At 43.1% G+C, this 22,843-nt stretch overlaps 1 protein-coding gene across 3 annotated transcripts in view; it reads right to left on the minus strand.

Moving 5' to 3' along the window:
- Positions 1-449: 449 nt before the first annotated feature.
- The window catches only part of LOC121724611 (protein inscuteable homolog), a 42,369-nt gene continuing 19,975 nt past the window's right edge, over positions 450-22,843 (minus strand). For 2 of the 3 annotated variants that reach the window (XM_042111295.1, XM_042111296.1), the window contains exons 3-13: positions 19,913-20,276; positions 18,815-18,867; positions 14,036-14,159; positions 13,608-13,721; positions 10,052-10,177; positions 7,094-7,265; positions 6,494-6,672; positions 5,876-5,942; positions 4,427-4,582; positions 1,951-2,027; positions 450-991 (exon numbers count right to left, since the gene is read on the minus strand). In XM_042111295.1, the coding sequence (XP_041967229.1) occupies positions 863-991; positions 1,951-2,027; positions 4,427-4,582; positions 5,876-5,942; positions 6,494-6,672; positions 7,094-7,265; positions 10,052-10,177; positions 13,608-13,721; positions 14,036-14,159; positions 18,815-18,867; positions 19,913-20,276 (1,561 nt within the window). In that variant the 3' untranslated portion in view covers positions 450-862. The remainder of the gene's footprint in view (positions 992-1,950; positions 2,028-4,426; positions 4,583-5,875; positions 5,943-6,493; positions 6,673-7,093; positions 7,266-10,051; positions 10,178-13,607; positions 13,722-14,035; positions 14,160-18,814; positions 18,868-19,912; positions 20,277-22,843) is intronic. The other variant, XM_042111293.1, reaches the window with a different exon arrangement.

Raw genomic sequence — 22,843 nt, forward strand, 5'->3', positions numbered from 1 at the left:
TTTAAAAACATTTGGGTATGCATTTGTGTTCTTTCAGTCCTTTTTCATGACTTTCAAAACATCTCCATTTCTTCACACTGCCAACAGTGGTGCTAACAAAGGTGATTTGAGCATCAGATATCTGAAATAGCACCATCTCAATTAAACCTATTTATACCCTAGCTGTTCACATCATCTGCAAGGCAATAGTGAATAGTACAAGTTTACTCTGCCTCAGACAAAAGCTTTGTTCATCCTCTTTGTGCATAATAAATAAAATAATAATAAATAATAAAAAGGAAAGAAATGTCCCTTACACAGAGATGCACAGTTGCACTGTGGCATGAGATTCTTCATGTGACTTCGTTACCAAGGTTACTAATGCCAAAATGATTACAATGATTTGATTAGTAACACCTCTGAAATGCTTTTAGGGTTAAAATGCTCAGCGTGTGTCTGTCTGTAAGTGTTGAATGACTTTGAGTTGTTTTCTTCTGTTGAAGCTGCAGGCCCTTCCTCTAGAGATTAGATATGTGCTTGAACATGTGTGCAGTCAACACCGTCGGTGACCCCCTTTCTGTGGCAGACTCTTGTGTGGGTCATTTGTATAGAAGAGGATCAAAGCCGATTCAAACACAAAGACACTGGCATTCCAGAGATTACAATGCTTCATCAAATATTGCTTTATTCTGTGCATGCCATGTTTATAATAATCTTTTTTTTTAAATAAAAATGACAAATGAACAGCTTATACCACATGTAAAAGTATGGTTATATTACATTATCATAACACTTGTTTTAGTAGCACATTTCTTTTTGATCAAAGACCCAATACACTGATAGCAGACACTAGGGGGAATGTGAAGTCCATTGAAGTGGCCTCTCACACAAAGCTTTCCTCCATGTTGGAGCAGAGTAGGAAGGAGTCCACCAGTCTGGGCTTGATGAGCTGCTGGTGGTCAGATGGCTCGATACTGTCGGGACAACCAGCTGCTAAACGCCTCAGTGCAGCCTGGGAACACAGACTCAAAGCGTTGAACACCGGCACACGCCCTTACCGCTCATTTAGACACTTCATGTTCTGTACATTTAAAGGTGCAACAGACAGATTAGTGAAAGTGGTTAAATGCATCTTCAACACATGAAGGACACAAAGCTTCTTAAATGCATTTTAATACTTATGAATGATAGAACGTTGCTCTGTGGACATTGTTGAAGTGAGAACACATCTGGTGTCAGATATTTGATAATGACTACATGCAATTGAGGAGGATAAAGTCTACATTCTATTAATAAATCATTCAATTTAAAATATGTTAGACCTGATAGATATTACAACTCGTGCACAATAATGACTGGTAGAATGAATAAATGAAAAATTTGGGCGGGCAGCCGTGGCCTACTGGTTAGCACTTCAGACCTGTAACCGGAGGGTTGCCGGTTCGAACCCCGACCAGTAGGCACGGCTGAAGTGCCCTTGAGCAAGGCACCTAACCCCTCACTGCTCCCCGAGCGCTGTCTGGTTCCACAATACAGGATGAACCACCAGCTCCCTCGCAAAACTTTCTTTTCATATCTATCAAAGCCTCTGAAACTGATTAATCAAAGCCACAGTTAATATTATGGTACACAGTAGGTATCTCCATATCAAACACCCAAAAGTCTACCCTTGTGAAGAGTGCAACATATAGAATATGTATAAAGTGTGCATATTTAAATGCTTTGAATTTCAGGGCATATGCTATCATTTATGCAGGGACTGTGATGGACAAATGGCCAGTTGAAGCCTTATCCTGAGGACGTATAGCCTAATTAATGAGATTAGGGTCCATCTCATGCACTCTGGGGGGCTTCTATCCACAGGGGGACACGGGTGAATCAAAGGCTAGTTATTATAAAAGAGAACTAACAGAGGGGGGAACTGGACGGCCCAGCAGCAAGTGGAAAAGCGGATGGACACTGATGACCTACCAGGCAGGCTACCAGCACTGAGTCACTGTTGTTCCTCTCAGCTGGAGAACGGCACAACTCAATGAGACGAGGGACGGCTGTGGACAGACATGGAAAAGAGAGAAGAGAAATAGTAACTTCATTTGTATTTATTTACATGATACAATTCTGAAACATGATACTTAACTTTAAATATCTTAATAACTTTATCTTTAAAAATCTACAGTATTATTCACATCTACAGTACTGTAGATACAGAGAACATATTTGTAATGTTGTATTCAGTGAGTATTGTATTGAGTGTTGTGTTAAAAGGTTACTAATGAGCTGCATGGTTAGCCTTGACTCTCAAGTATGACAGAGAGGAAATGAAGAGGCTTGCACAATCTCATGATTGCTCTCCAAGCAAAGAGTCTACAGTCATTGGTTGCAATGACAGAGCAGAGTTTGCTATTCCCCCTTTTTAAATGCAAATCTCAGATAGGATCATTGTCTCGTGACTATCTGTTAAAGTACATACACAAAATTCCATGTCTTTCAGAAGAGTCCCTTTTTGTGACATTTGCGTCAATTTCCACATCTCTCAGATCCAGAAATGGCCTCAGATCACAAGTAAAATTTGATCGGTTCATCCCAACAGTTCTATTCCTTATAATGGAGAGGTTATTTCTTCTCTTACTTGAATATGCTGTGACAATATTAGTATAATGACAACATAATACCAGACCACTGAAATTTAGCTGGTGCCATCTAAATTGTAGCTTGGTTTAACCAGACTTAACCAGAGTTAACTTTGAAATCATTGGCCTAACCAATCACATTGATCAGGGCAGTCAGGAAACAATGGATTTAGGCCTACCTTTGGTGTACATAAATGTACACATTCTTCAGACTTTTTTATGTTTGCAGACAATGCTACTACCGTTTATCACAGCTACTGTCAATTTCAACTACTGTAATGTAATATCTCAATAAAATGAAAATAATCAGAGATACTAGGTGGGCGGGGTCACACTATCTAAATTGTAGAGCTTAACCTATTTCTACCTAACCACAGACAATACTGTAGGGCATACCTTAACATCTGTGCGGTATCTTGACTTCTCTTGTGTGACTGGCTAAGGCTGTAAGGGTGGTAGTGTGTGTTTGTAATGACAAAAGTTGCAGAGACACAAAGGAACACTGTGGCCTTGACACAAACATGCTTGTGCAAGGAGGGATGTTGTGGTAGGCCCTGTCAGCCCTCTCAGCCCTGAGCAGAGGCATATCAGCAGTAATTGCGTGCAACCTTTCCTCCTCATGTAGGACTGTCATCAGGAGTGATGAGATTGCTGGTACCCGCTGGCTGGTCATCTGGCATGGGCATGCTTATCCTCCCCTTGCTATCTTAAGGGTTTGCTGTTTCTCATGAGCGCATACAGTACTGATTCAATGAAAACACCGTCATTCACCTTTGCTGTCAGAAAGGTACCATCTGCTAAAATGGCACTAAATCCAACTATATTTCATAACTCATTTACTACAAAGGTGGGTTAATGGCTCACTTTAAAAAAGGCCGATAGCCAAGCTCCACAACCATTTCCATGATCCTATGGGCAGGTATACGTTGAACTGACACCCTACCGGACTGTGACTTCAATAAGTGTGCAAGTTCCTACTTTACAACTGGACTGGACTATGCAAGTACAGTAGGAGATAAGGGGACTTCATCTAGCCATTTCAGGTCCAAAACGGTGCCTGCACTTTTAAGGACTCCAAAAGTCAATACGTTTTTATTTCATCTTCGAGAGCCAGAGTATGTCATTTGCCAAGGTCAACTTGTTTGAGTTCCCCCCCACCACCCAGTCAAGTTTGGAAACTTCATCATGACAAAGACACTGGTTTGAAGACGGTAATACTTGCACTTATCATCTCAAGGTCATTTCTCAGTGGGAGTTAGCGTCCTCTTCATCTTGAAATTGAATTGAAAAATTCTTTGATTTGTTTTTGAAGCTCTGCACAAATTACCTTCCTTCATCATTCCACTTTGAGATCTCTATACTAGTTTAAGTGAATGCCCTCTCTTTCAAAGTCTCATTTAAAGACCAAGGTTCAAACTAAGTTTTGGAAGTGGGCCATGGTTCATAACATCGTCCCTCCCTGAGGGTTATCAGTTCTTCCTTGCATGGGTGTCTTTCTGACATACCAGATATCCAACTGGACTGGACTGGATCTGAATCACTGATTTCTATGTTGATGTGTGTGTGCACTAACTAGGCTTACACAACAATTTGCAAAGACCAGATTCAAAATCTGTCTGATTCAAAGTTGGGTCAAAATCATACAGTGTCTGCTTGGCATAAGTCGGCACCAATCAGAGGCTTGATTCACCCTTGACTTTCATGTGATAAGCCGATGTGGTATGATAAGAATGCAGTTTTGAGTGGGTATGTGCAGATGTGTATATGTGTGTGTGTGTATGTGTGTGTGTGTGTGTGTGTGTGCTTGTCAATCCTACCCTGTAGCTGGATGGCCGTCTGAGCCACCTCAGGGTCTCTGCTGAGTCGGGCCAGTGTGACGGCGGCCTTCTGCTGCACGCGCTCACACGCTGCCCCCTCGGACGGGCTGGACGACGTGGGCTTCTCCCCCAACAGCAGCAGCAGACGCTCGATCCCTGCAACAGCATGGACACACACACACATCACACACTGCATTCACTAATCACACACACACCATTCACTAATCTGCAACAGCATGGACACACACACACATCACACACTGCATTCACTAATCACACACACATATCACACACACCATTCACTAATCACACACACACCATTCACTAATCTGCAACAGCATGGACACACACAAACATCACACACTGCATTCACTAATCACACATACATATCACACACACCATTCACTAATCACACACACACATCACACACATATTTCACTAATCACACACACATAACACACAGAATTCACTAATCACACACACATATAACACACACCATTCACAAGTAATCACACACACACATTGGCGTGTTGGTGTGTGGTTTCTACTACTATTACCCAATATGTCTATAATAATGATATATAAGTATATATATATATATATATATAATATATATATATAATATATATACTTTTTTGCTCCCGTGAGGGAAATTTGGTCTCTGCATTTATCCCAATCCGTGAATTAATGAAACACACTCAGCACACAGTGAGGTGAAGCACACACTAATCCCGGCGCAGTGAGCTGCCTGCAACAACAGCGGCGCTCGGGGAGCAGTGAGGGGTTAGGTGCTTTTTGTAATACTCGAGTCAGTAAACTTTTCAAACAAATCATTGAAATTGTGTGACGCTAAACAGCTTCTTATTGCCATCTAGTGGTGAAAAGTAGAATGGCAGACTGCTTCCTCTATTTGGTTTTCTTGTAAACATGAGAATGAGCAGAAAGAAGCAGGTGATTGCTGAAAGGAAGAGTGTGTGGTGTCTGTGGGGGAGAAGTGTATGTATGTATGTATGTGTGATGGCTGAGACAGCTGTGAGAGCCAGATGACTCAGATAAATCACTGGTAACTACATGAACTCATTCAGAGGAATTAGGAATGAGGGGACAAGCTGGTCTGAGAGCAACTATGTGCAATGTAAAGTTCATGAATGCAAGAAACTAATAGAGAAGTAAACATGTTGTACTGAAATGTATATTGCAATCCATAATAGTGTATTATTACTTGTAGTGTTTGGTCTAGGTCAGGGAGTAACATATTGGTGGTTTTCGGTGCTTTTTGCAGTTTGCTAATGGGAATTGTGGAGAAAATATGCATTAAAACCAGCAGGAAAAACAAAAGATATGGTCTGACAAATTTGAATTGGACTATAACATAGGGAGGGTTTGTTTTAATCCAAAGTAAATTGTGGTGGATTGACGTTTCCAGAGACTTGCTACAGTAATACACACCTTTCTCCTGCAACACCTCTGGTGCACACTGCTCCAGCACAGACAGATTCGCCAGTATGGTCACAACCTTCACACACAAATACCAGAGGGACTTTTATTAGAGGAATGAAGACTTGCATTGTGTAAGCAAGATCATCGCCAAATTGAATCACACAAATGCTGTAGATTACTATATGGAATTATTTTTGCAATCTGAAGTTGGTAATAAGTTGGTATGTTACATAGCAGCAGCTTAAAAAGCTTTCAATGCACTGAATCAGTTTTGGTTCAAATGTAATGACTCAAAGCTTTGTGTTACCCTTATTTAAGTGTGTGTGTGTGTGTGTGTGTGTGTGTGTGTGAGAGAGAGAGAGAGAGAGAGAGAGTGAGAGAGAGAGAGAGAGACAGACAAAGAGACAAAGAGAATGTATTGTATTGTTTTTTTTCTTTGTCCTCCATCCTTCTTCTTCTATCCTCTATTCCCTATGGATATGTTATATACATCTATGTATGTTTTGTATGATTGCTTTGGCAATGCTAATGCCAGTTTTTGTCATGCCAATAAAGCACCTTTAAATTGAACTGAATTGAATTGAATTGAATTGAATTGAGAGAGAGAAAGAGACAGAGAGAGTGAACCTGGTCTTTTGAGTAAGGTGTGTCCACCCTCTGGCGGTCGCAGCAAGCCTGCAGGAGGATGTGGATGGCGTTGAGCTGCAGGAGGATCTCACAGGCCATGCTGTCATAGAAGGTGATGTTGGCCAACGCTGCGGACGCCAGCAGGAACACTTCCCCACAGGAGGCGCTCTCACACAGCTCTGGAGGACACACACACGGAAACACACTAGAGCATCAACACAGTGCACACACACACACACACACACACACACACACACACACACACTCACACACACATATATATAAAACAACAGTGAGCAAGGGAACACACAACAGTGCCCACAAACTCAGTCTACATTCACATATAAAACAATCTGATGAATATTGACAAATTGGATTTCTAATACAATGCACATGTATTAAAGCCCATAAAATACAGTATTTGTAATGTATGTAGATGAATGAAAGGATACAGTCACTTGCAAAAATACAGGAATACATCCTCAGATTGGTGTGTTGACTCTTTAAAAAAATGTATCAAGAATTCAACCAATTTCCCAGCCTCCCCCAACATCCATACACACATGCATGCATCCACTGGCTGGTCAGCACCCTACTCACTGATGAGAGCCGTGACGATGTCCTGCATGCTCTCCAGGAAGCTGGCCAGGTGCTGAGTGGAGGTGTGGTGGGGGGAGGTGATCTGGGCCACTACGGCGGCCGCCTCTGCCCGCGCCGCCTCCGCACACGACTCGTCTGTTAGGATGTCTGCCAGGCACAGGATCCCGTCCACCTGCTCACACACACACACACACACGCACACACACACACACACACACACACACAGACACAATGGATGATCAGTAACTTGTATCTGTCAAATCAGGGAGATTGCCCTGTAAATAATGTCATGTGAGTGTCCTGGTGGAAGACCAGAGTCATTCTTCTCACTAATTGGAAGTGGAATTGCACAGCATCAAAGACTAGTCTACTTATGTAGAATAAAGGATGGCCCTTTGTCTCATTCAACCAATATAGCTGTGTTTGCACCCCTCCATTCCTTTTTCTATTTTTAGAAGATGCGTCTTGCTTATATTTTGGGGGCAGCTGAAAGTGCTGAGCATCACCCCATGGGCAGCCCTCCAGTGTGTTTAATTGTCTTGTAATATATTTAAGTGAGACAGAAGCAGCCCAATAAAAGCCAAGTTTATGGCAGCCTGCTGCAGTACTGCTGCAGGAGGCACTTACAAATGGTTACTAAAACCATTTAAGTCTGCCACTTCTCAGTCCAAACCAGTAGAACATCACAGTAAGAAAAACAAAACGTGGGCAAGTGTGTGTGTGTGTGTGTGTGTGTGTGTGTGCGTGCGTGCGTGCGTGTGTGTGCGTGCGTGCGTGCGTGCGTGCGTGCGTGCGTGTGTGTGTGTGTGCGTGTGTGTGTGTGTGTGATTCGCAGGTATGAACTGCAACTGCAAGTGTGAACACTACGGGTCTATGGGTTCTTGTCACATACAGCAGAGGGCATGTACTGCCCACATGGGGGCAATGTTTCATAAAATATGAGCTGCAGGCTCCTGCTCTTTCATCACTGCAGGCTCATGCTCTTTAATCACAGACATTCACTGTGCGGATCTGCAATATCTGTGGTAAATGTTTGAATTGTATACATTTGTAAAACAAAACATTTTTTATGACAACATTGAGCAAGTACAGTATACAATATCTGACATTTTTGAAAAGCCATGTAATTCGCTCTCTTAATAACTACTTCACAGGAACATGGTTTGATATGTCATCATCATCATCATGGAACTAGATGTCCTGGTTGTTCAATGGGACTGTGTGAGAGTAACCTAGTTATGCAACAAAGTTGCACAAATAAACTGTAGAATTGTGCAAAACCATGCTATTAAACCGATCATTTCATTTATTAAATACTGTACCTGTAAAGAACTATCAGTATTTACTTTCTTAAAAGAAAATAATGTCTATCATGGCTGAAGTTAAAGAAAAACATTATCAAGTAAGCCTAAATTATTGTTTTATGATATTTGTATTGACACATTTATTATCATACTTGTCCAGGTTTATTTATAATAGTAATGATGGTTGTGTTACTGAATAGAATTGTACTGATTGTAATGATAAATAATATCCACTCGTGAATGTCTGCGTGCATCGCGTCTCAATAAACCAGTCAGATGGAGCTCATGTGGACAGGTCTGGGATACTCACTGAATTCAATTCGTCAGTGCCTTTCTGTACGTCAGCTCGCTGGCACATCCCAAAAGATGGAGTTGATCGGTAGTGACGCACGTGAGTGTGTGGACCTCACCCCCCCTCCCCTCTCTTCTTATGGAAATACACTGAACTCAGGTGAACTTTCAGCACATCCTCTTCAACTTTCTCAGAGTCCAGTTTTACATGAACTCGGGTTGTGTTGTTGCTGGCATGGCGCATAGCATACCACGCTATAATGCATCACCCTTCGTATTCTTGGGCAGATATGCCGCAAAAATGACGCTGGGTGAGGTAGTGGCATCATGTCAAACCTCCACACAGCACCTTATAGATAACATATAGAAACCATAGGATTTGTGAGGAGTGCGGAAGACATTTCTGATGACAGTGACAAGTAACTGAAGCTTAGCGCGCGGCTCACTGCAGCTCAGAAGTTTGTGTGACAGAGGCTCCCGAGGCTCCGTCTCCGCGCTGGCTCCATCATTATCCAGCTCTCACGCGCTACACCTGGCTGCTCCTCTCCCTGCACTCACAGCTGTTGTGCAACAACAACCACTAGTGAGCTGGGAAGAGCTCATCGGGGTACTGTGTGCTGCTTTCTTAGGAGGTGTGTGTTTGGTGCGCTTTCCATTGTGTGTGAATGCTGGAAAATGTGTTGCGCTTTACAAGGCCGACTTCTGTTAAACATTTCACACATCAGTAATTATCCAATTACTGTAACTAGCTTGAATCAAAAACAGTATGATTTAGAGTAGTCAGACAGAGAGAGAGAGAGAGAGAGTAAAAGAGAAAGAGAGAGAGAGAGAGAGAGAGAGAGAGAGAGAGAATGTCTGTCTATATGTCTGTGTGTATAGAGTGAGTGTGTGTGTGTGTGTGTGTGTGTGTGTGTGTGTGTGTGTGTGTGTGTGTGTGTGTGTGTGTGTGTGTGTGTGTGTGTGTGTGTGTGTGTGTGTGTTTGTGTCTGTGTCTGTGTGTGAGAGAGACTGAAAAACAATCTTTCTTTGTCCAGGAGATCTTTCAGTACCCTAATCCAGTCGTATTTTTCAAACCCTGACATTCCGGCCCTTTCCCACTGTTAGCATGTTCTCAGCTGTGAAAATAAACCCCACTGGTGGAAGAGGACCACAGAGGGGAGGGGACCACAGCCGTCTGGCTTTACCTGCAGCACGGCCGTGTAAACACCGACGTCTGCCCCAAACAATGGCAGTCTGACCTGTAGGTATTGTGTGTGTGTGTGTGTGTTGTGTATTGTGTGTGTGTGTGTGTGTGTGTGTGTGTGTGTGTGTGTGTGTATGTGTGTGTGTGTGTGTGTGTGTGTGTGTGTGTGTTGTACTGCACCTTCTCCAGCTGGTTGATGCCTTCTTCCACACAGCAGATGGAGGCTACTGTCCGGAGCGCTTGAGCGTAGAGGCTACTGAAGCAGTCCTGTCTGCAGATCTTAAAAAGGACCACCACTGCTCCCTCCTGCCAACACACACACACACACACACACACACACACACACACACACACACACACACACACACACACACACACACACACACATTGAAACACATACACAAACACACACATCCTTATGTATGACCAGATGTAGTCTCTGTTTTTCTGTCTAATTTAGTGTAATCTAATCTAATCTAATCCAATTCTTGCAACTATTTATTGGATTTTTTCAAAGATGCAATTATTAGTCCTGCCCACATCAGAGATTTATTCGGTGATCACTGGAGGGAAAACATCACACAAACACACTGCGGTGGGAAAAAAAATGTTTACCAAGATCCTCCACTCCACATTTGCTGAGTGAATTACACACGCAAAATAGAGATAAAAATTACCTATGAGACCAGGTAACTATGGCCATTATCCCAATCAGACCCATTATCCAGGCTGACACTGCTTTCTTTCCTGATAAGGCCACGCACTGCCCCTTTGGAGTGGCTCATCTGGAGCCACTCCACCTGACCGCCTGCCTACTCGGCCCACTCCACCAGCAAACACACGGATCTGAGCCCCCTCTTCCTCCTCCTCCTCCTCCTCCTCCTCCTCCCCACATACCAGAGCATCCTCCTACCCACATCCTCAGCCTCAGTCACTCAGCTTCACACACCAGCTCAATCACTGCTCAAAATGAATTCTTCCCTCTCTCATGCTCACTCTCTCTCGCTCTCTCTCTCTTTCTGTGTATGTGTGTATGTGTGTGTGTGTGTGTGTGTGTGTGTGTGTGTGTGTGTGTGTGGGTTATAGACGTATTTCCTTCCTTGTGTTCCAGTGTGTGTGTTCCAAAAGCAGTGTGTGAGTGTGGCAGGGACCAAGGCACATCGGCGCGGCGCGGTAATGAAGGGAATGTGTCCCACCCCTGAGTAGGGTCACAGAGAGGATTCCATTCAGACGAGAGCAAACAGGCGGCACAAACATGAAATGGATGCGTGGAGTGGGACTGCTCAATCTCTTGATGTTCCAACAGACAAAACAAAGGAAACTACAAAAGACAGATTTAGGACTTAGCCTAATGCATCGCGTGCGTAGTGCATATTGAAACTGACGTGCCATGTGTAAAAATAACAACCAAAACACAGAAATAGAGAAGGTGCTTAAAGAAAGCTAATAAAGAAAGAAAGAACAAGAGAAAGAAAGAAACTGTGTTAGAAATGTGTTGTAATGTCTCACTGGAGTAAATAGGTTGTGGCAAACTGACGCCACTCCCGCCCTCAGCCTCTGCTAAATACAGAATACTATGAGTCACCAAGAGATCCATTATTTGACTGAGAAACTAAGTTTCCTTAGATTTACTTTTTGGATATGACATTTCCATAGGTACTGTATTTAGACACACTACACATTACAATACTCGAACTACAGTAAGTGACCTTCCAATTAAAGACTTCTAAAAGTATTTCAGATTATTATGATAATTATCCTAAAAAGAGACAATATTCAACCCGGAAAAAATATATATTTTTGATGGCTTTCATGGTTTTCATTTAAAGTATGTAAAATTGTTTTAGATTTTCTTTGTCATCTGTTAAGCTCTTCAATACAACAAGTTATTTAAAGTGTCGCCTGCAGATTGAACACTCACTGATTTACACTCACTGTTTTTAATTGTAGTCATTTGAAAAATACTACGTAGTATAATATCCCAAGTGTCTGAAGAGCAGTTGGAAAAGTAAGGCTCTGTAATCATGCATGATAATGAAACTGTTGTCTGTCAGCTGTAATCTGGGGTCCCACTGTTGTGGTTAGTTTGATGCTAAATCCCTCCTTTCCTTGGTTGAATGATGCATATCCAGAGTCTTCAACTGTATCTCAACAAATCAATCAAATGAAAAGCTACTATACCAGTGGGATTACTTCAACCTGTCCAGATTGGGTATATTTATGGACGAGCCTGTTATTTATCATGCATGTTGGACCAGAGCAGACCCTCTGTGGCAGTGTCATGTAATTTAATTAATGGAGGTATCTTGGTTGAGCTCACCGTCATGACCTCTGCCTGTACTTAGTCCAGTTGGACACAGCAGGACAAACACAATCCCACTGCCCTAACATCCTGTCAACAGTTTTATCTCTTATAAGGCTGTGCGGAAAACGTCGGGTTTAGCCATAACCGTGTGACCCAGATCTAACCTCCATCTTACAGATTTGTTTCAGGAAAACATTATAACTAAACCCACAGAGAAATATTACATATCCATTTAAGAGGAAATATAAGCACATAAGCTACTAGTCCATTTTCATGAGAACTCATTTAAAAAGGAAATGGCTCCAAATCTTTTGCATATAATTTAATTTCTTAACGTCATCATTAAAAAGCAGTCAGTGTGGGTGAAGGATGTGGATGGGTAAGGGAACGAGATCAGACGATACCTCTGCAACAGCCTGCATTATGATTCAGTATGTGTATGGGCTCCCCCATTTAAAACACATGTGATTACACAATCCCCAGCGGGAGAAAGGGGAAAGTTAGACAGAGAGAGATTGAAACTGAGAGACAGACAGATGGTGAAAGCAAGAGAGCAAGGTAGAGTCAATAGTCTGAGAGAGAGAGAGAGGGAGGGAGAGAGAGAGAGAGGGAGGGAGAGAGAGAAGGGAAAAAGAGGTAAAGCTCCACGTCTAAATGAAATGCAGATGTCAACAGATGTCCACAGCTGTGGAGGCCCCAGCACTCCTGTGTCCGACTGTCATGGTGGAGACCGCAGGCCGGCCACTGACAGAGCACAGGCATGCCCGTCACACAGTGATCAATACCGCACTCTAATGGGACCGGACAGTATCGATCGGCTCCATTCAGGGAAGAAGAGGGACGAGGGGGGGGGAATAATCGCATACCCAGGAAGAGTCTTATCAAGCCGGGTCTTGGCTGCGCGCAGGTCTGCTAATGGCCAGAGGGACGTAGAGCCCAGCGCTGGGGTCTCGCTTATCTCCTACGCAGCTAAGAGAAAGGCTATTTATAACCGGGGTCAGGTAGGGGGGCGGGGGAGCAGTAAAACGTCAGCGGGGAGAGGACCGATGCCAAGAGTGAGAGTGTTAGTCTAGGAATGCGACAAAGCAAGACACTTAGACAGCACAGGCTGAAGTAAACACAAGTGCAGATGTGTGTGCGTGTGTGTGTGTGTGTGTGTGTGTGTGTGTGTGTGTGTGTGTGTGTGTGTGTGTGTGTGTGCACGTGCATGTGTGGTGTGTGGCTGTCTTAAGGTGGAAACTTATCATGTGCAAACCACACATTGTGCTAAGAATAAATCTCTGAGTCATTTTTGGACAGGTGAAATCTGGCATCTCTTTTAACTGTTTGGATTCATTTTTTTTTTCTGGAAGTAAACAGGACATTTCCCAGGAGTCTTTGAAATCATAGTGCCCAGACGAAGCATGACACTTGGGTTGGACACTTGCTCACCTTGGCGATGATGCTGCAGAGCTGCGGGCCGTCCTGTGTGAGGGACAGCAGGTTGCTGATGGCACTGCCAATGGTGTAAACATTATCGGACGCCTCCATCTGCCTGATCAGAATCTGACATAAACACAAACCAAGGGCACTTGCTCAGTGGAAAGTTCAGACATCTAAATCTCTGCTTTAATTGCTACTGATGGTGTGTGTTCCCATGAGTCAGTGTGTCTATTTGCCTGTGTCTGTCTAGGGGTGCACATGTCTGGGCATGCATGTGTATACCGTACGTGTGATGATTACATTAACAACACATTTCCTGTATACTGTTGTCAAACTGCAGTAAACTAAAGACTAAGTGGTTGTTTTACTCTCGGTCTCTGCATGTGACCGACTTACATACGGAAACACTCACCAACAGTTCTTAGACATATGCTCACCTGAATTTCATTGGCGAGGGCCATGTCAATCATTTGGCTGAACGAATCACTGACATCCGTGAGGATCTCATGAATGGCTTCCTTCATGGACTTGAGGAAGTATTCATCCTCAGTGTGGAGGCACCTAACAGTATCATTTCACATGGGAGGAACACAACACACAAATAAATAGATTGCCAATGCAAAGGGTCCAATTGTTCCTTATTATTATACTGCTCTTCACAATGCTAGTAGAACGCGGCATTGACTTGAATGGGATTTCCCAACGTTCTACGGTAAAATATTTTCATGTACTGTAATTACCGCTGCAAACATATAATTACCACTGTCAATGGCAACGGTTTTTGTGCTGCTGATTTAAGTTTTTCACATCACTCCGCAAGTAGTCCGGTCACTTCTTGCATTTGAACTTCATTCAAAACTGAAAGCAGACGGTTGATCAGCTGTGTTCTAAAGAATGTTTCATTCAAGTTCAGCCTGTGTTGCGAACTATTTGTTTCTCAGCAAAAGTCACGACGAAACGGTAACAAACTAGATGTACCGCATAGCGGTACAAAATATGACCGCCGCTCAGTCCTGTACATCCATTCCGCGAAAATAAATCACACTTCAATTTGTCTCCATATTTTACTCCATCCCCCACTCTTGAAACTTTTGTGTATGCTTGTTTGCCATGCCTGAGTGTGTGTGTGCGGCTGCACAGAAAGTAGCCTACTGGTGCTGAAAAGGTGAATAGATTGTAGAATAGCCAAAGAAGATGTAGCATTGTTATAAAACCTTTAAAATCTCCAAACAATCACAAGTAGGGCAGTTCATCACAGTTCATCCATTGCAACTGGATTGATGAAAGGTCACTTACACCTGTAGGCTACATTGTATTTGAGAAAAGCAAAAGGTATCAGCATAATGTTATTTATTTATTTATTTTTTATGTATTTATAAACAAAAACATCTCTGTCAGTTCCATGCCGTTTTCAACAGCTATCAAAAACAAAGGTCATTTTTGGATGGATGGATTTTTTGTGAATGTTTCTTCTTCTACATAAGATTTTAGTCATCTTTAGTTCATGTAATACTTTATTGTCAATGCACAAATTAAGTAACAGTAGTCTGAAACGTTATTGTTAATGCACAAATTAAGTAACAGTAGTCTGAAACGAAATGCTGTTTTACATCTAACCAGTGGTGCAAATAACTGACATGTCCAAATGGGCCTTGATGAAATGCGTCGCTAGACTGTTCATACACATTTTAACGGGCCAAAGTTGAAGAGCTTTTGTCCGTTATTGTTCGTGCAAATATAGGCTGATTCATGTTCCCTTGCATTGTGTAACTGAGGTCCATGGCTAGTCTGGCTTTCATCAGACCAAGCTCAATCTTTTAAGAAATCAAAAAATAAATAGCGGGCAGATCAGGCTGGGTTCACCCAGCCTAGTCCATAGGCACCCGATATTGTTTAATTTTCAGATTGAGATATACACGCTCTTCTGGCTATTCTAAATGCAAAAATGCATTAGGGAGTTATGACAAAACTGTAACTAACAAACTAGATCCTAATAGAAAGCTGTTAGCTTCCCTAAGCTACAGGTAGGATTATAAGGTAGGCCTATTTACAACATAAATTGTCAATAGGCTATGCTGGCGACACAAATAAAATCTCCTTTGGAAACCAATGGCTTACGACTTACAGTATCAAGCGGACTTAAACTGCCATATCGTGGCGAAAAGTTGTAATAACATTCACGCAGCTCCATGAGTCAAGGAAAGCGCGAATGAAGTAGCCACTTCTAAATGGGACCCACTACACAGTAGCTTAAGGTGTGTTGCTAAAAGCATAATGAAATGAAGGTGTCATTGTTTGGATACTTCACACACACGTGCTTTTTAATTTCACAGACTACAACTACCAAGCTGTAATCAAAGCACATCGATTCCCCTCTCACACCCTGCACGCACTTAAAACAAAATAAACAGGCGTCTCAGTCTCACGCATGTATAGGCAAAACTGTATCAGACCGGTGTAACGTTGGTAAATCTTCCATTGCACAGAATGATTTTGTAGCACGTGCAATAAATGACAGTCGAAAGATACAAACAGTGCTGCTATCAATTTGCTTGGTATAACCGCATTTATAGTTTTCTACAAATGCAATCAATCAAATGGGCCTCCATCACTCAACCAACGCTAACGGTAACATTACCTAGGTCCTTATTGATATTACAAGATTAACGTACCTGCAGTAAAAACCAAGCATGTCCGATAAACATCCTCAGATTTATTTAGGCTTCAAGAAGAAATGGGAATTACACTTCATGTGAACATCGTCCTGTCCTTATTAGATGTTCGCTGCGGTAAATTACAGTCCTTGTAGGAAGTGTCCATTGTTTTTCCCCAACCCACTTTTAACTTCCAACAAAATTACGTCTCACTGCAACGATGCGCCATCTAGTGGACAAACGACTACTTATCGCCAATACTGAAAATGCAGCCATGATGATGATGATGAATATTTATTTTGGCTTTCTTTTGATCCTACTGAATTTGTAATTATGTATCGGCGTTCTAATACCGATAGTATGTGGGTGCCTGTGTGTGTGCATGTTTATATGTGTGCACCGCCATTTACAGGCCACTGGGGCCTGTCAACCCATTCCATAACCACTCATTTCATGTATAGCGCCACCTAGTTAAACACAAAAAAGTAAAAATGAGGTGTTTTCATCACAATATCTCTGGCTGACAAGGTCAAAACTGCACGAAATTAAAAGTGTAGGATCATTATGACACCCTCCGAATGCATGCCAAGTTTTGTGTACTTTCGTTCATGGGGGGCCTTACAATAAAATAATTTGTGTGTACATTTAGTGACGTACACCAACAAGGACTCCCGGGACACTGAAAGATCGGGGTACACAAAACTTGGTGGGCATGTACCCCCACATGGATAGCATGGAACCGTCATTTTTCGTTTTGATCTGTAGCCCCCCCGCTGGACTGGACCCCCCGAAAGGAGGGTAGGGCAGACACAGTTTTCTGTGAATATCTCGAAAACCGTAGGGTTTAGGAGGACCATTTTTTTTTTGTATGTTGATCTCAAGGGGCCATGTTAACCCATTCCATGTGCACACATGTGCATAAACAGATACACACGCACACACATACATTTACAGTAATCATACGTATGACACATACTCACACAGTAGACATATGTACGCATGCATGCACATGCACAAACACACATACGCAGGCAAACACACAAGCACGCACATACACACACACACACACACACCCACACACATAAACATAAACTTGTACACGCACACATGCACACAATTCAAGAATTTTTCCCGTCATCTACTTCCTGAATTTTTGGTCATTGATACCCGGGACACCGAACCAGGATATCTGAAATTTGGTGGGTATGTAGCCCCACTAGACTTTTACGGAAAAATTTCATTTCGTCCCCCCCCCCCCAGCCTGATCTGCCCGCTATTTATTTTTTGATTTCTTAAAAGATTGAGCTTGGTCTGATGAAAGCCAGACTAGCCATGGACCTCAGTTACACAATGCAAGGGAACATGAATCAGCCTATATTTGCACGAACAATAACGGACAAAAGCTCTTCAACTTTGGCCCGTTAAAATGTGTATGAACAGTCTAGCGACGCATTTCATCAAGGCCCATTTGGACATGTCAGTTATTTGCACCACTGGTTAGATGTAAAACAGCATTTCGTTTCAGACTACTGTTACTTAATTTGTGCATTAACAATGACGTTTCAGACTACTGTTACTTAATTTGTGCATTGACAATAAAGTATTACATGAACTAAAGATGACTAAAATCTTATGTAGAAGAAGAAACATTCACAAAAAATCCATCCATCCAAAAATGACCTTTGTTTTTGATAGCTGTTGAAAACGGCATGGAACTGACAGAGATGTTTTTGTTTATAAATACATAAAAAATATATAAATAAATAACATTATGCTGATACCTTTTGCTTTTCCCAAATACAATGTAGCCTACAGGTGTAAGTGACCTTTCATCAATCCAGTTGCAATGGATGAACTGTGATGAACTGCCCTACTTGTGATTGTTTAGAGATTTTAAAGGTTTTATAACAATGCTACATCTTCTTTGGCTATTCTACAATCTATTCACCTTTTCAGCACCAGTAGGCTACTTTCTGTGCAGCCGCACACACACACTCAGGCATGCCAAACAAGCATACACAAAAGTTTCAAGAGTGGGGGATGGAGTAAAATATGGAGACAAATTGAAGTGTGATTTATTTTCGCGGAACGGATGTACAGGACTGAGCGGCGGTCATATTTTGTACAGCTATGCGGTACATCTAGTTTAAAGTTATAACAATCATACATACACGGGGGCAGCCTTGGCCTACTGGTAAGCGCTTCGGACTTGTAACCGGAGGGTTGCCGGTTCGAACCCCAACCAGTAAGAACGGCTGAAGTGCCCTTGAGCAAGGCACCTAACCCTTCACTGCTCCCCGAGCGCTGCTGTTGTAGCAGGCAGCTCACTGCGCCGAGATTAGTGTGTGCTTCACCTCACTGTGTGTTCACTGTGTGCTGAGTGTGTTTCACTAATTCATGGATTGGGACAAATGCAGAGACCAAAGTTCCCTCACGGGATCAAAAGAATATATATACTTATACTTATACTTATACATCTTTCTGATAGCAAGCTTGTCAGTAAAGTCATATCATACATATCCACTGTCCACTGAAATCTAGTCCTATTCTATATAAACTCACCTCTCAGTAATGGTGGTCAGCTCCATGCACTTCTCCAACAAAGACTTCTCATACTGTGTAACAAGATAGGGATGCAGTCAAACATTAATTAAGTATTGTGCTTTTGCTTTTGGACCGTGACATAAGCCACATAATCACACAGCTGACCGTATCGCACACCAATAACTGCACAAGGCCACAACTTTCAGTGGCATACATGCAGGCACACACACACACACCAAACACATACGCACGCACACAGGAAATCAAATGGATGAAATGCATTATTCAACTGGTTTCTGGGTAAATGGATGTTATGAATCCAGACAAGCCTGCACTGCTGTGTTGTGTGTGCATTATGCAGTGACGGTGTCTCTTGACCGGCTCATTTGGAGTGAAGTAACACACGCTCCCTCTCATCTCACCGTCACCCTGAGATGGCCTCCAGGTCCAGTCCTCGTGCTTGGGCACAATTACACTCCTCTTCAAAGCTGCATCTCATTGCTAGGCCATAGGCATTTAGGCTTGCTCACATTTCCCCCCAAATACAAAGCAGTGAACCGAGAGATGTTTTTCCTGTTCTACAAAGCATTACAGTATGTTGCTATTTTCATAATACAAAATTATCATATTTCCCACATAAGGCTGTCCGATTAAGAAAAGATGAAAAAATTAATAAACCAGAAGAAGCGTCATCCATTATTACTGAATTCAAATGCCCCCACTATCCCTTTGTAACTCATTCACAAAGTCTCCTGTTTATAGCGTCTAGCTTTAGTTACAGTGTTACAACACTTTGATATATAATGTAACAACACATCTATGCTTTGGAAATGCAACATGTCTGTGGCACAAAAAACCTTTTGGCATTTTGGAACTCTATTGGCAGAGGATGTTGTGCTGTTGCTGTCTCCTAGTCAATACATAAGATATAGGAATATACAGTATAACATGAAATAGCATTACCATTTCCACAGCAAAATCAAGTAAATAATATAGTTTATGTTTTTTTTAGCAACGCTGCTGCTTATCATGTTTAGGTGTCCAGACAAAGTCACAAAGGCTGGACGGCTACACAGCACAGCCAATGCACCTCTTGTTTTCTCGTGGAACTCTCACCTTCTGCATCTCAGATGGGGTGGTGCGCGTGGCACCGTACTCATGCACGAGCGAGCGCACGTGGCAGTTGGTGCGGACGGCGGTGCTGTGCACGCGCTGCCACCGGCCCTTCTCCAGCCGCTGGAACATCTTGCCCAGCTCCGTGCTGACCACCAGTGCCCGCTTCAACAGCGTCTGCAGGTTGTTGCGGGTGACGTGGTCCCCCCCAGCCCCCGTGGTCCCGGATACGATGAGCTCGCCTTGCCCGGCGTCCTCCTCTACGCCGATGGGCTTGGACTGGAGAACACACATGCACTCCACCTCTGTCATGTGGCGCAGGTCCTCCATCCACCGCTGCACCGAGTCCACCTGGATGGCATGGATCCTGCCGTAAGCACACACACACACACACACACACACACACACACACACACACACACAAACACACGGTTGTATGATTTGCATAGAACATTTATTCCCAAAAAGTCACTGTTTCCAGTGTTTCAGCAAATGGCAAATCACCATACACCACGGTTATTAAATATTCCTGAGCTAAAAAAAACCCCTCTGTTCTCTGACATATCTGCTGTGAGAGTAATAAGAAAAGCCACAGAAAGCTATGAGAAAGCCCATATCCAAAAAGTGTCCCAGCATCACTAATGGGAGGTGTGAGAGAGGACTAAAGATCTGGTTATTACAGAAGAGCCCTTTCAATAAAGGTTCCAGCCAATCGATGCAGCCTGATCAAAGCCACGGCTGTACATCATGACAGAGGCATTAGCCAGCAGTGGAGAGGAGCAAAAAGATTTCCTCTGCAATGCTGGAGCTTAATGAGTGGGACTTAAAGGGGGGATTCCCTCAACCTCCCAGGAGATCAGTAAAATGAACACGCCATTACAGCCACAGGAAGGACGATCTATTGCCTCTGAGAACACCCCTAACCCTGAGCAAACGGAAGGACAGGCCTCCAATAACGCAGTCCCCCTCGCCTCTCCTCAACTAATAGCCATATATCATCTGTGCCCTACCACCCACACACTGCATCAAATGGGGGCACTTCTCTGACGCCACAGCTTCTCTAATGTGACTGGATGAAGGTATGGAGAGCCCCACTTTCTGTCTGTTTAACAACATGTTAATATACACAAGTGCAAGTACCTGCTGTCATTTCAATAGACCTTCATTCAAATGTTCAGAGGTTTAACAGCTTATTCAGCGTAACACAGAAATTGTTAGTGGCAATAGGCAATGCTTTATAATTCTTTTCTGCTCTTGATGCTAAAGTGGCATGTCACCTTTGTATAGTTTAATGACATTTTGAGGCCATACATCTAATATATGACAGAGTATTTTCCTGGAAATGTAATGAAATGAGGTGAGACAGAGGGAGAGAGAGTATATGTGTTTTGTCATAATATCTTTATGAAATAAATCCAGTTTAATTTCAACCTACAAATACAACTCATTTCTTGACTATGACTCATACTGTATTTTCCTGCATGGGAATACATGTTGTATGTATGTACAGTAAACCACTATACCTACCACCTCTATTGTGTCAAGCTAATAACAAATGGCCAAAAGAACATTCTGTATGAATAGTGAATGTGAGCAGGTGGAACCACCAACACATAACTGTGAGATCAGACTGCTGGGCTGAGAAAGAGCCAGCCAGGTCTGGTGAAAGAGTGCACATGTGAGCATCAGAAGAACAGAACAGACATTCCACACAAGTGTGGGGCCCAATTAGCGAGTGGAGAGCTCGTCGATCCCTTTAGCAACGTCACTCTAATCAATGCCCTGTCTCCCACAGGTCAGGAACACACAGCATGCACTGCAGTGCTGCTGGAGGGGTGGGGGCGGGGGAACCACTGGGTTGCCTTTTCCACCATTAATCAGAGGGGAGCGCCATACAGCCACACACCACCCAGCCACGCACCCCCCAGCCGCCCACAACCCAGACGCCCTCGTTGGATGACGACTAATGACTGGCACGGCCCAGCTAAAAGAGAGAGGCAGAGGTCACATGCCTTAATTGGTCGTCATTTGTTTCACAAGCCCTGCTGTTGCACCCCCATGGCTTTTTAGCAGAGGGACAAAATTAAAATGATACAAACATGTACATTTGTGCCCCTGTGGTTGTAACGCTCTAGTTCTATTTGTAATTTGTGCATTTTTTGGGGGGGAAAACATCTCATTAGCTCTGATGACTGGATGGGCAAATGATGTAGCCATGAAGGCTGTCTAGTCCCACATGTTTCAGACAACATTTTTGCCTGATTTACAGATTTTATCTGTAAATATTTTGTCTCTTCTTTTGTTTTTGCATTCATGTTTTTTTCATGTTTACAAAAGAAATGTGTATCTGGGGCGCATCTAATCAAACATGCTCTGGAGTTGCTTCTCTCCTGGCATATCCACGTGGAAAGAATCACAAGGCTTCAGGAAATCAACATGATAATTGGTTTGTTTTATGGCCTGGGTGAAATAGCCTACTCTTCATAGCAAGAAATGCTAAATATTTACATATCTGACTGTGGATGGGGTCAGTCTGTGCTGGCTTGGTTATTGCAGTGTTGTGAGGACGAGGCCTCCCCACCTCCCTCTCTTCTGCCTGGGCCACTAAAGACACTCCAGGCCCCCGGAGGAGAGCACACACTCCTCCACTCATTGCTGGAGTGGCCATGAGTTCTATTCAGACACTACGAGGCACCCTGGGCCAGTCCACGGACACGGTGAAGGACAGTAGGAGAGACAGGACCCCCGGGCGTCCAACTCGCTGCCTCTCCACACACAAGCATCCTTCATTGGGAGGTGAGAGCCAATCCAAATTGAGATCATTAACCTTTAACTAGAGCCAGTCCATGATGGGCAGCCAAATCAGGAGAGGCCGTTAACCTCTAAAGAAATGCCCACCCTTTACTGTACCTTATATCCAGTTATGATACCCAC

This window comes from Alosa sapidissima, chromosome 11, assembly GCF_018492685.1.
Source record: "Alosa sapidissima isolate fAloSap1 chromosome 11, fAloSap1.pri, whole genome shotgun sequence".
In the NCBI taxonomy this organism is placed as follows: domain Eukaryota; kingdom Metazoa; phylum Chordata; class Actinopteri; order Clupeiformes; family Clupeidae; genus Alosa; species Alosa sapidissima.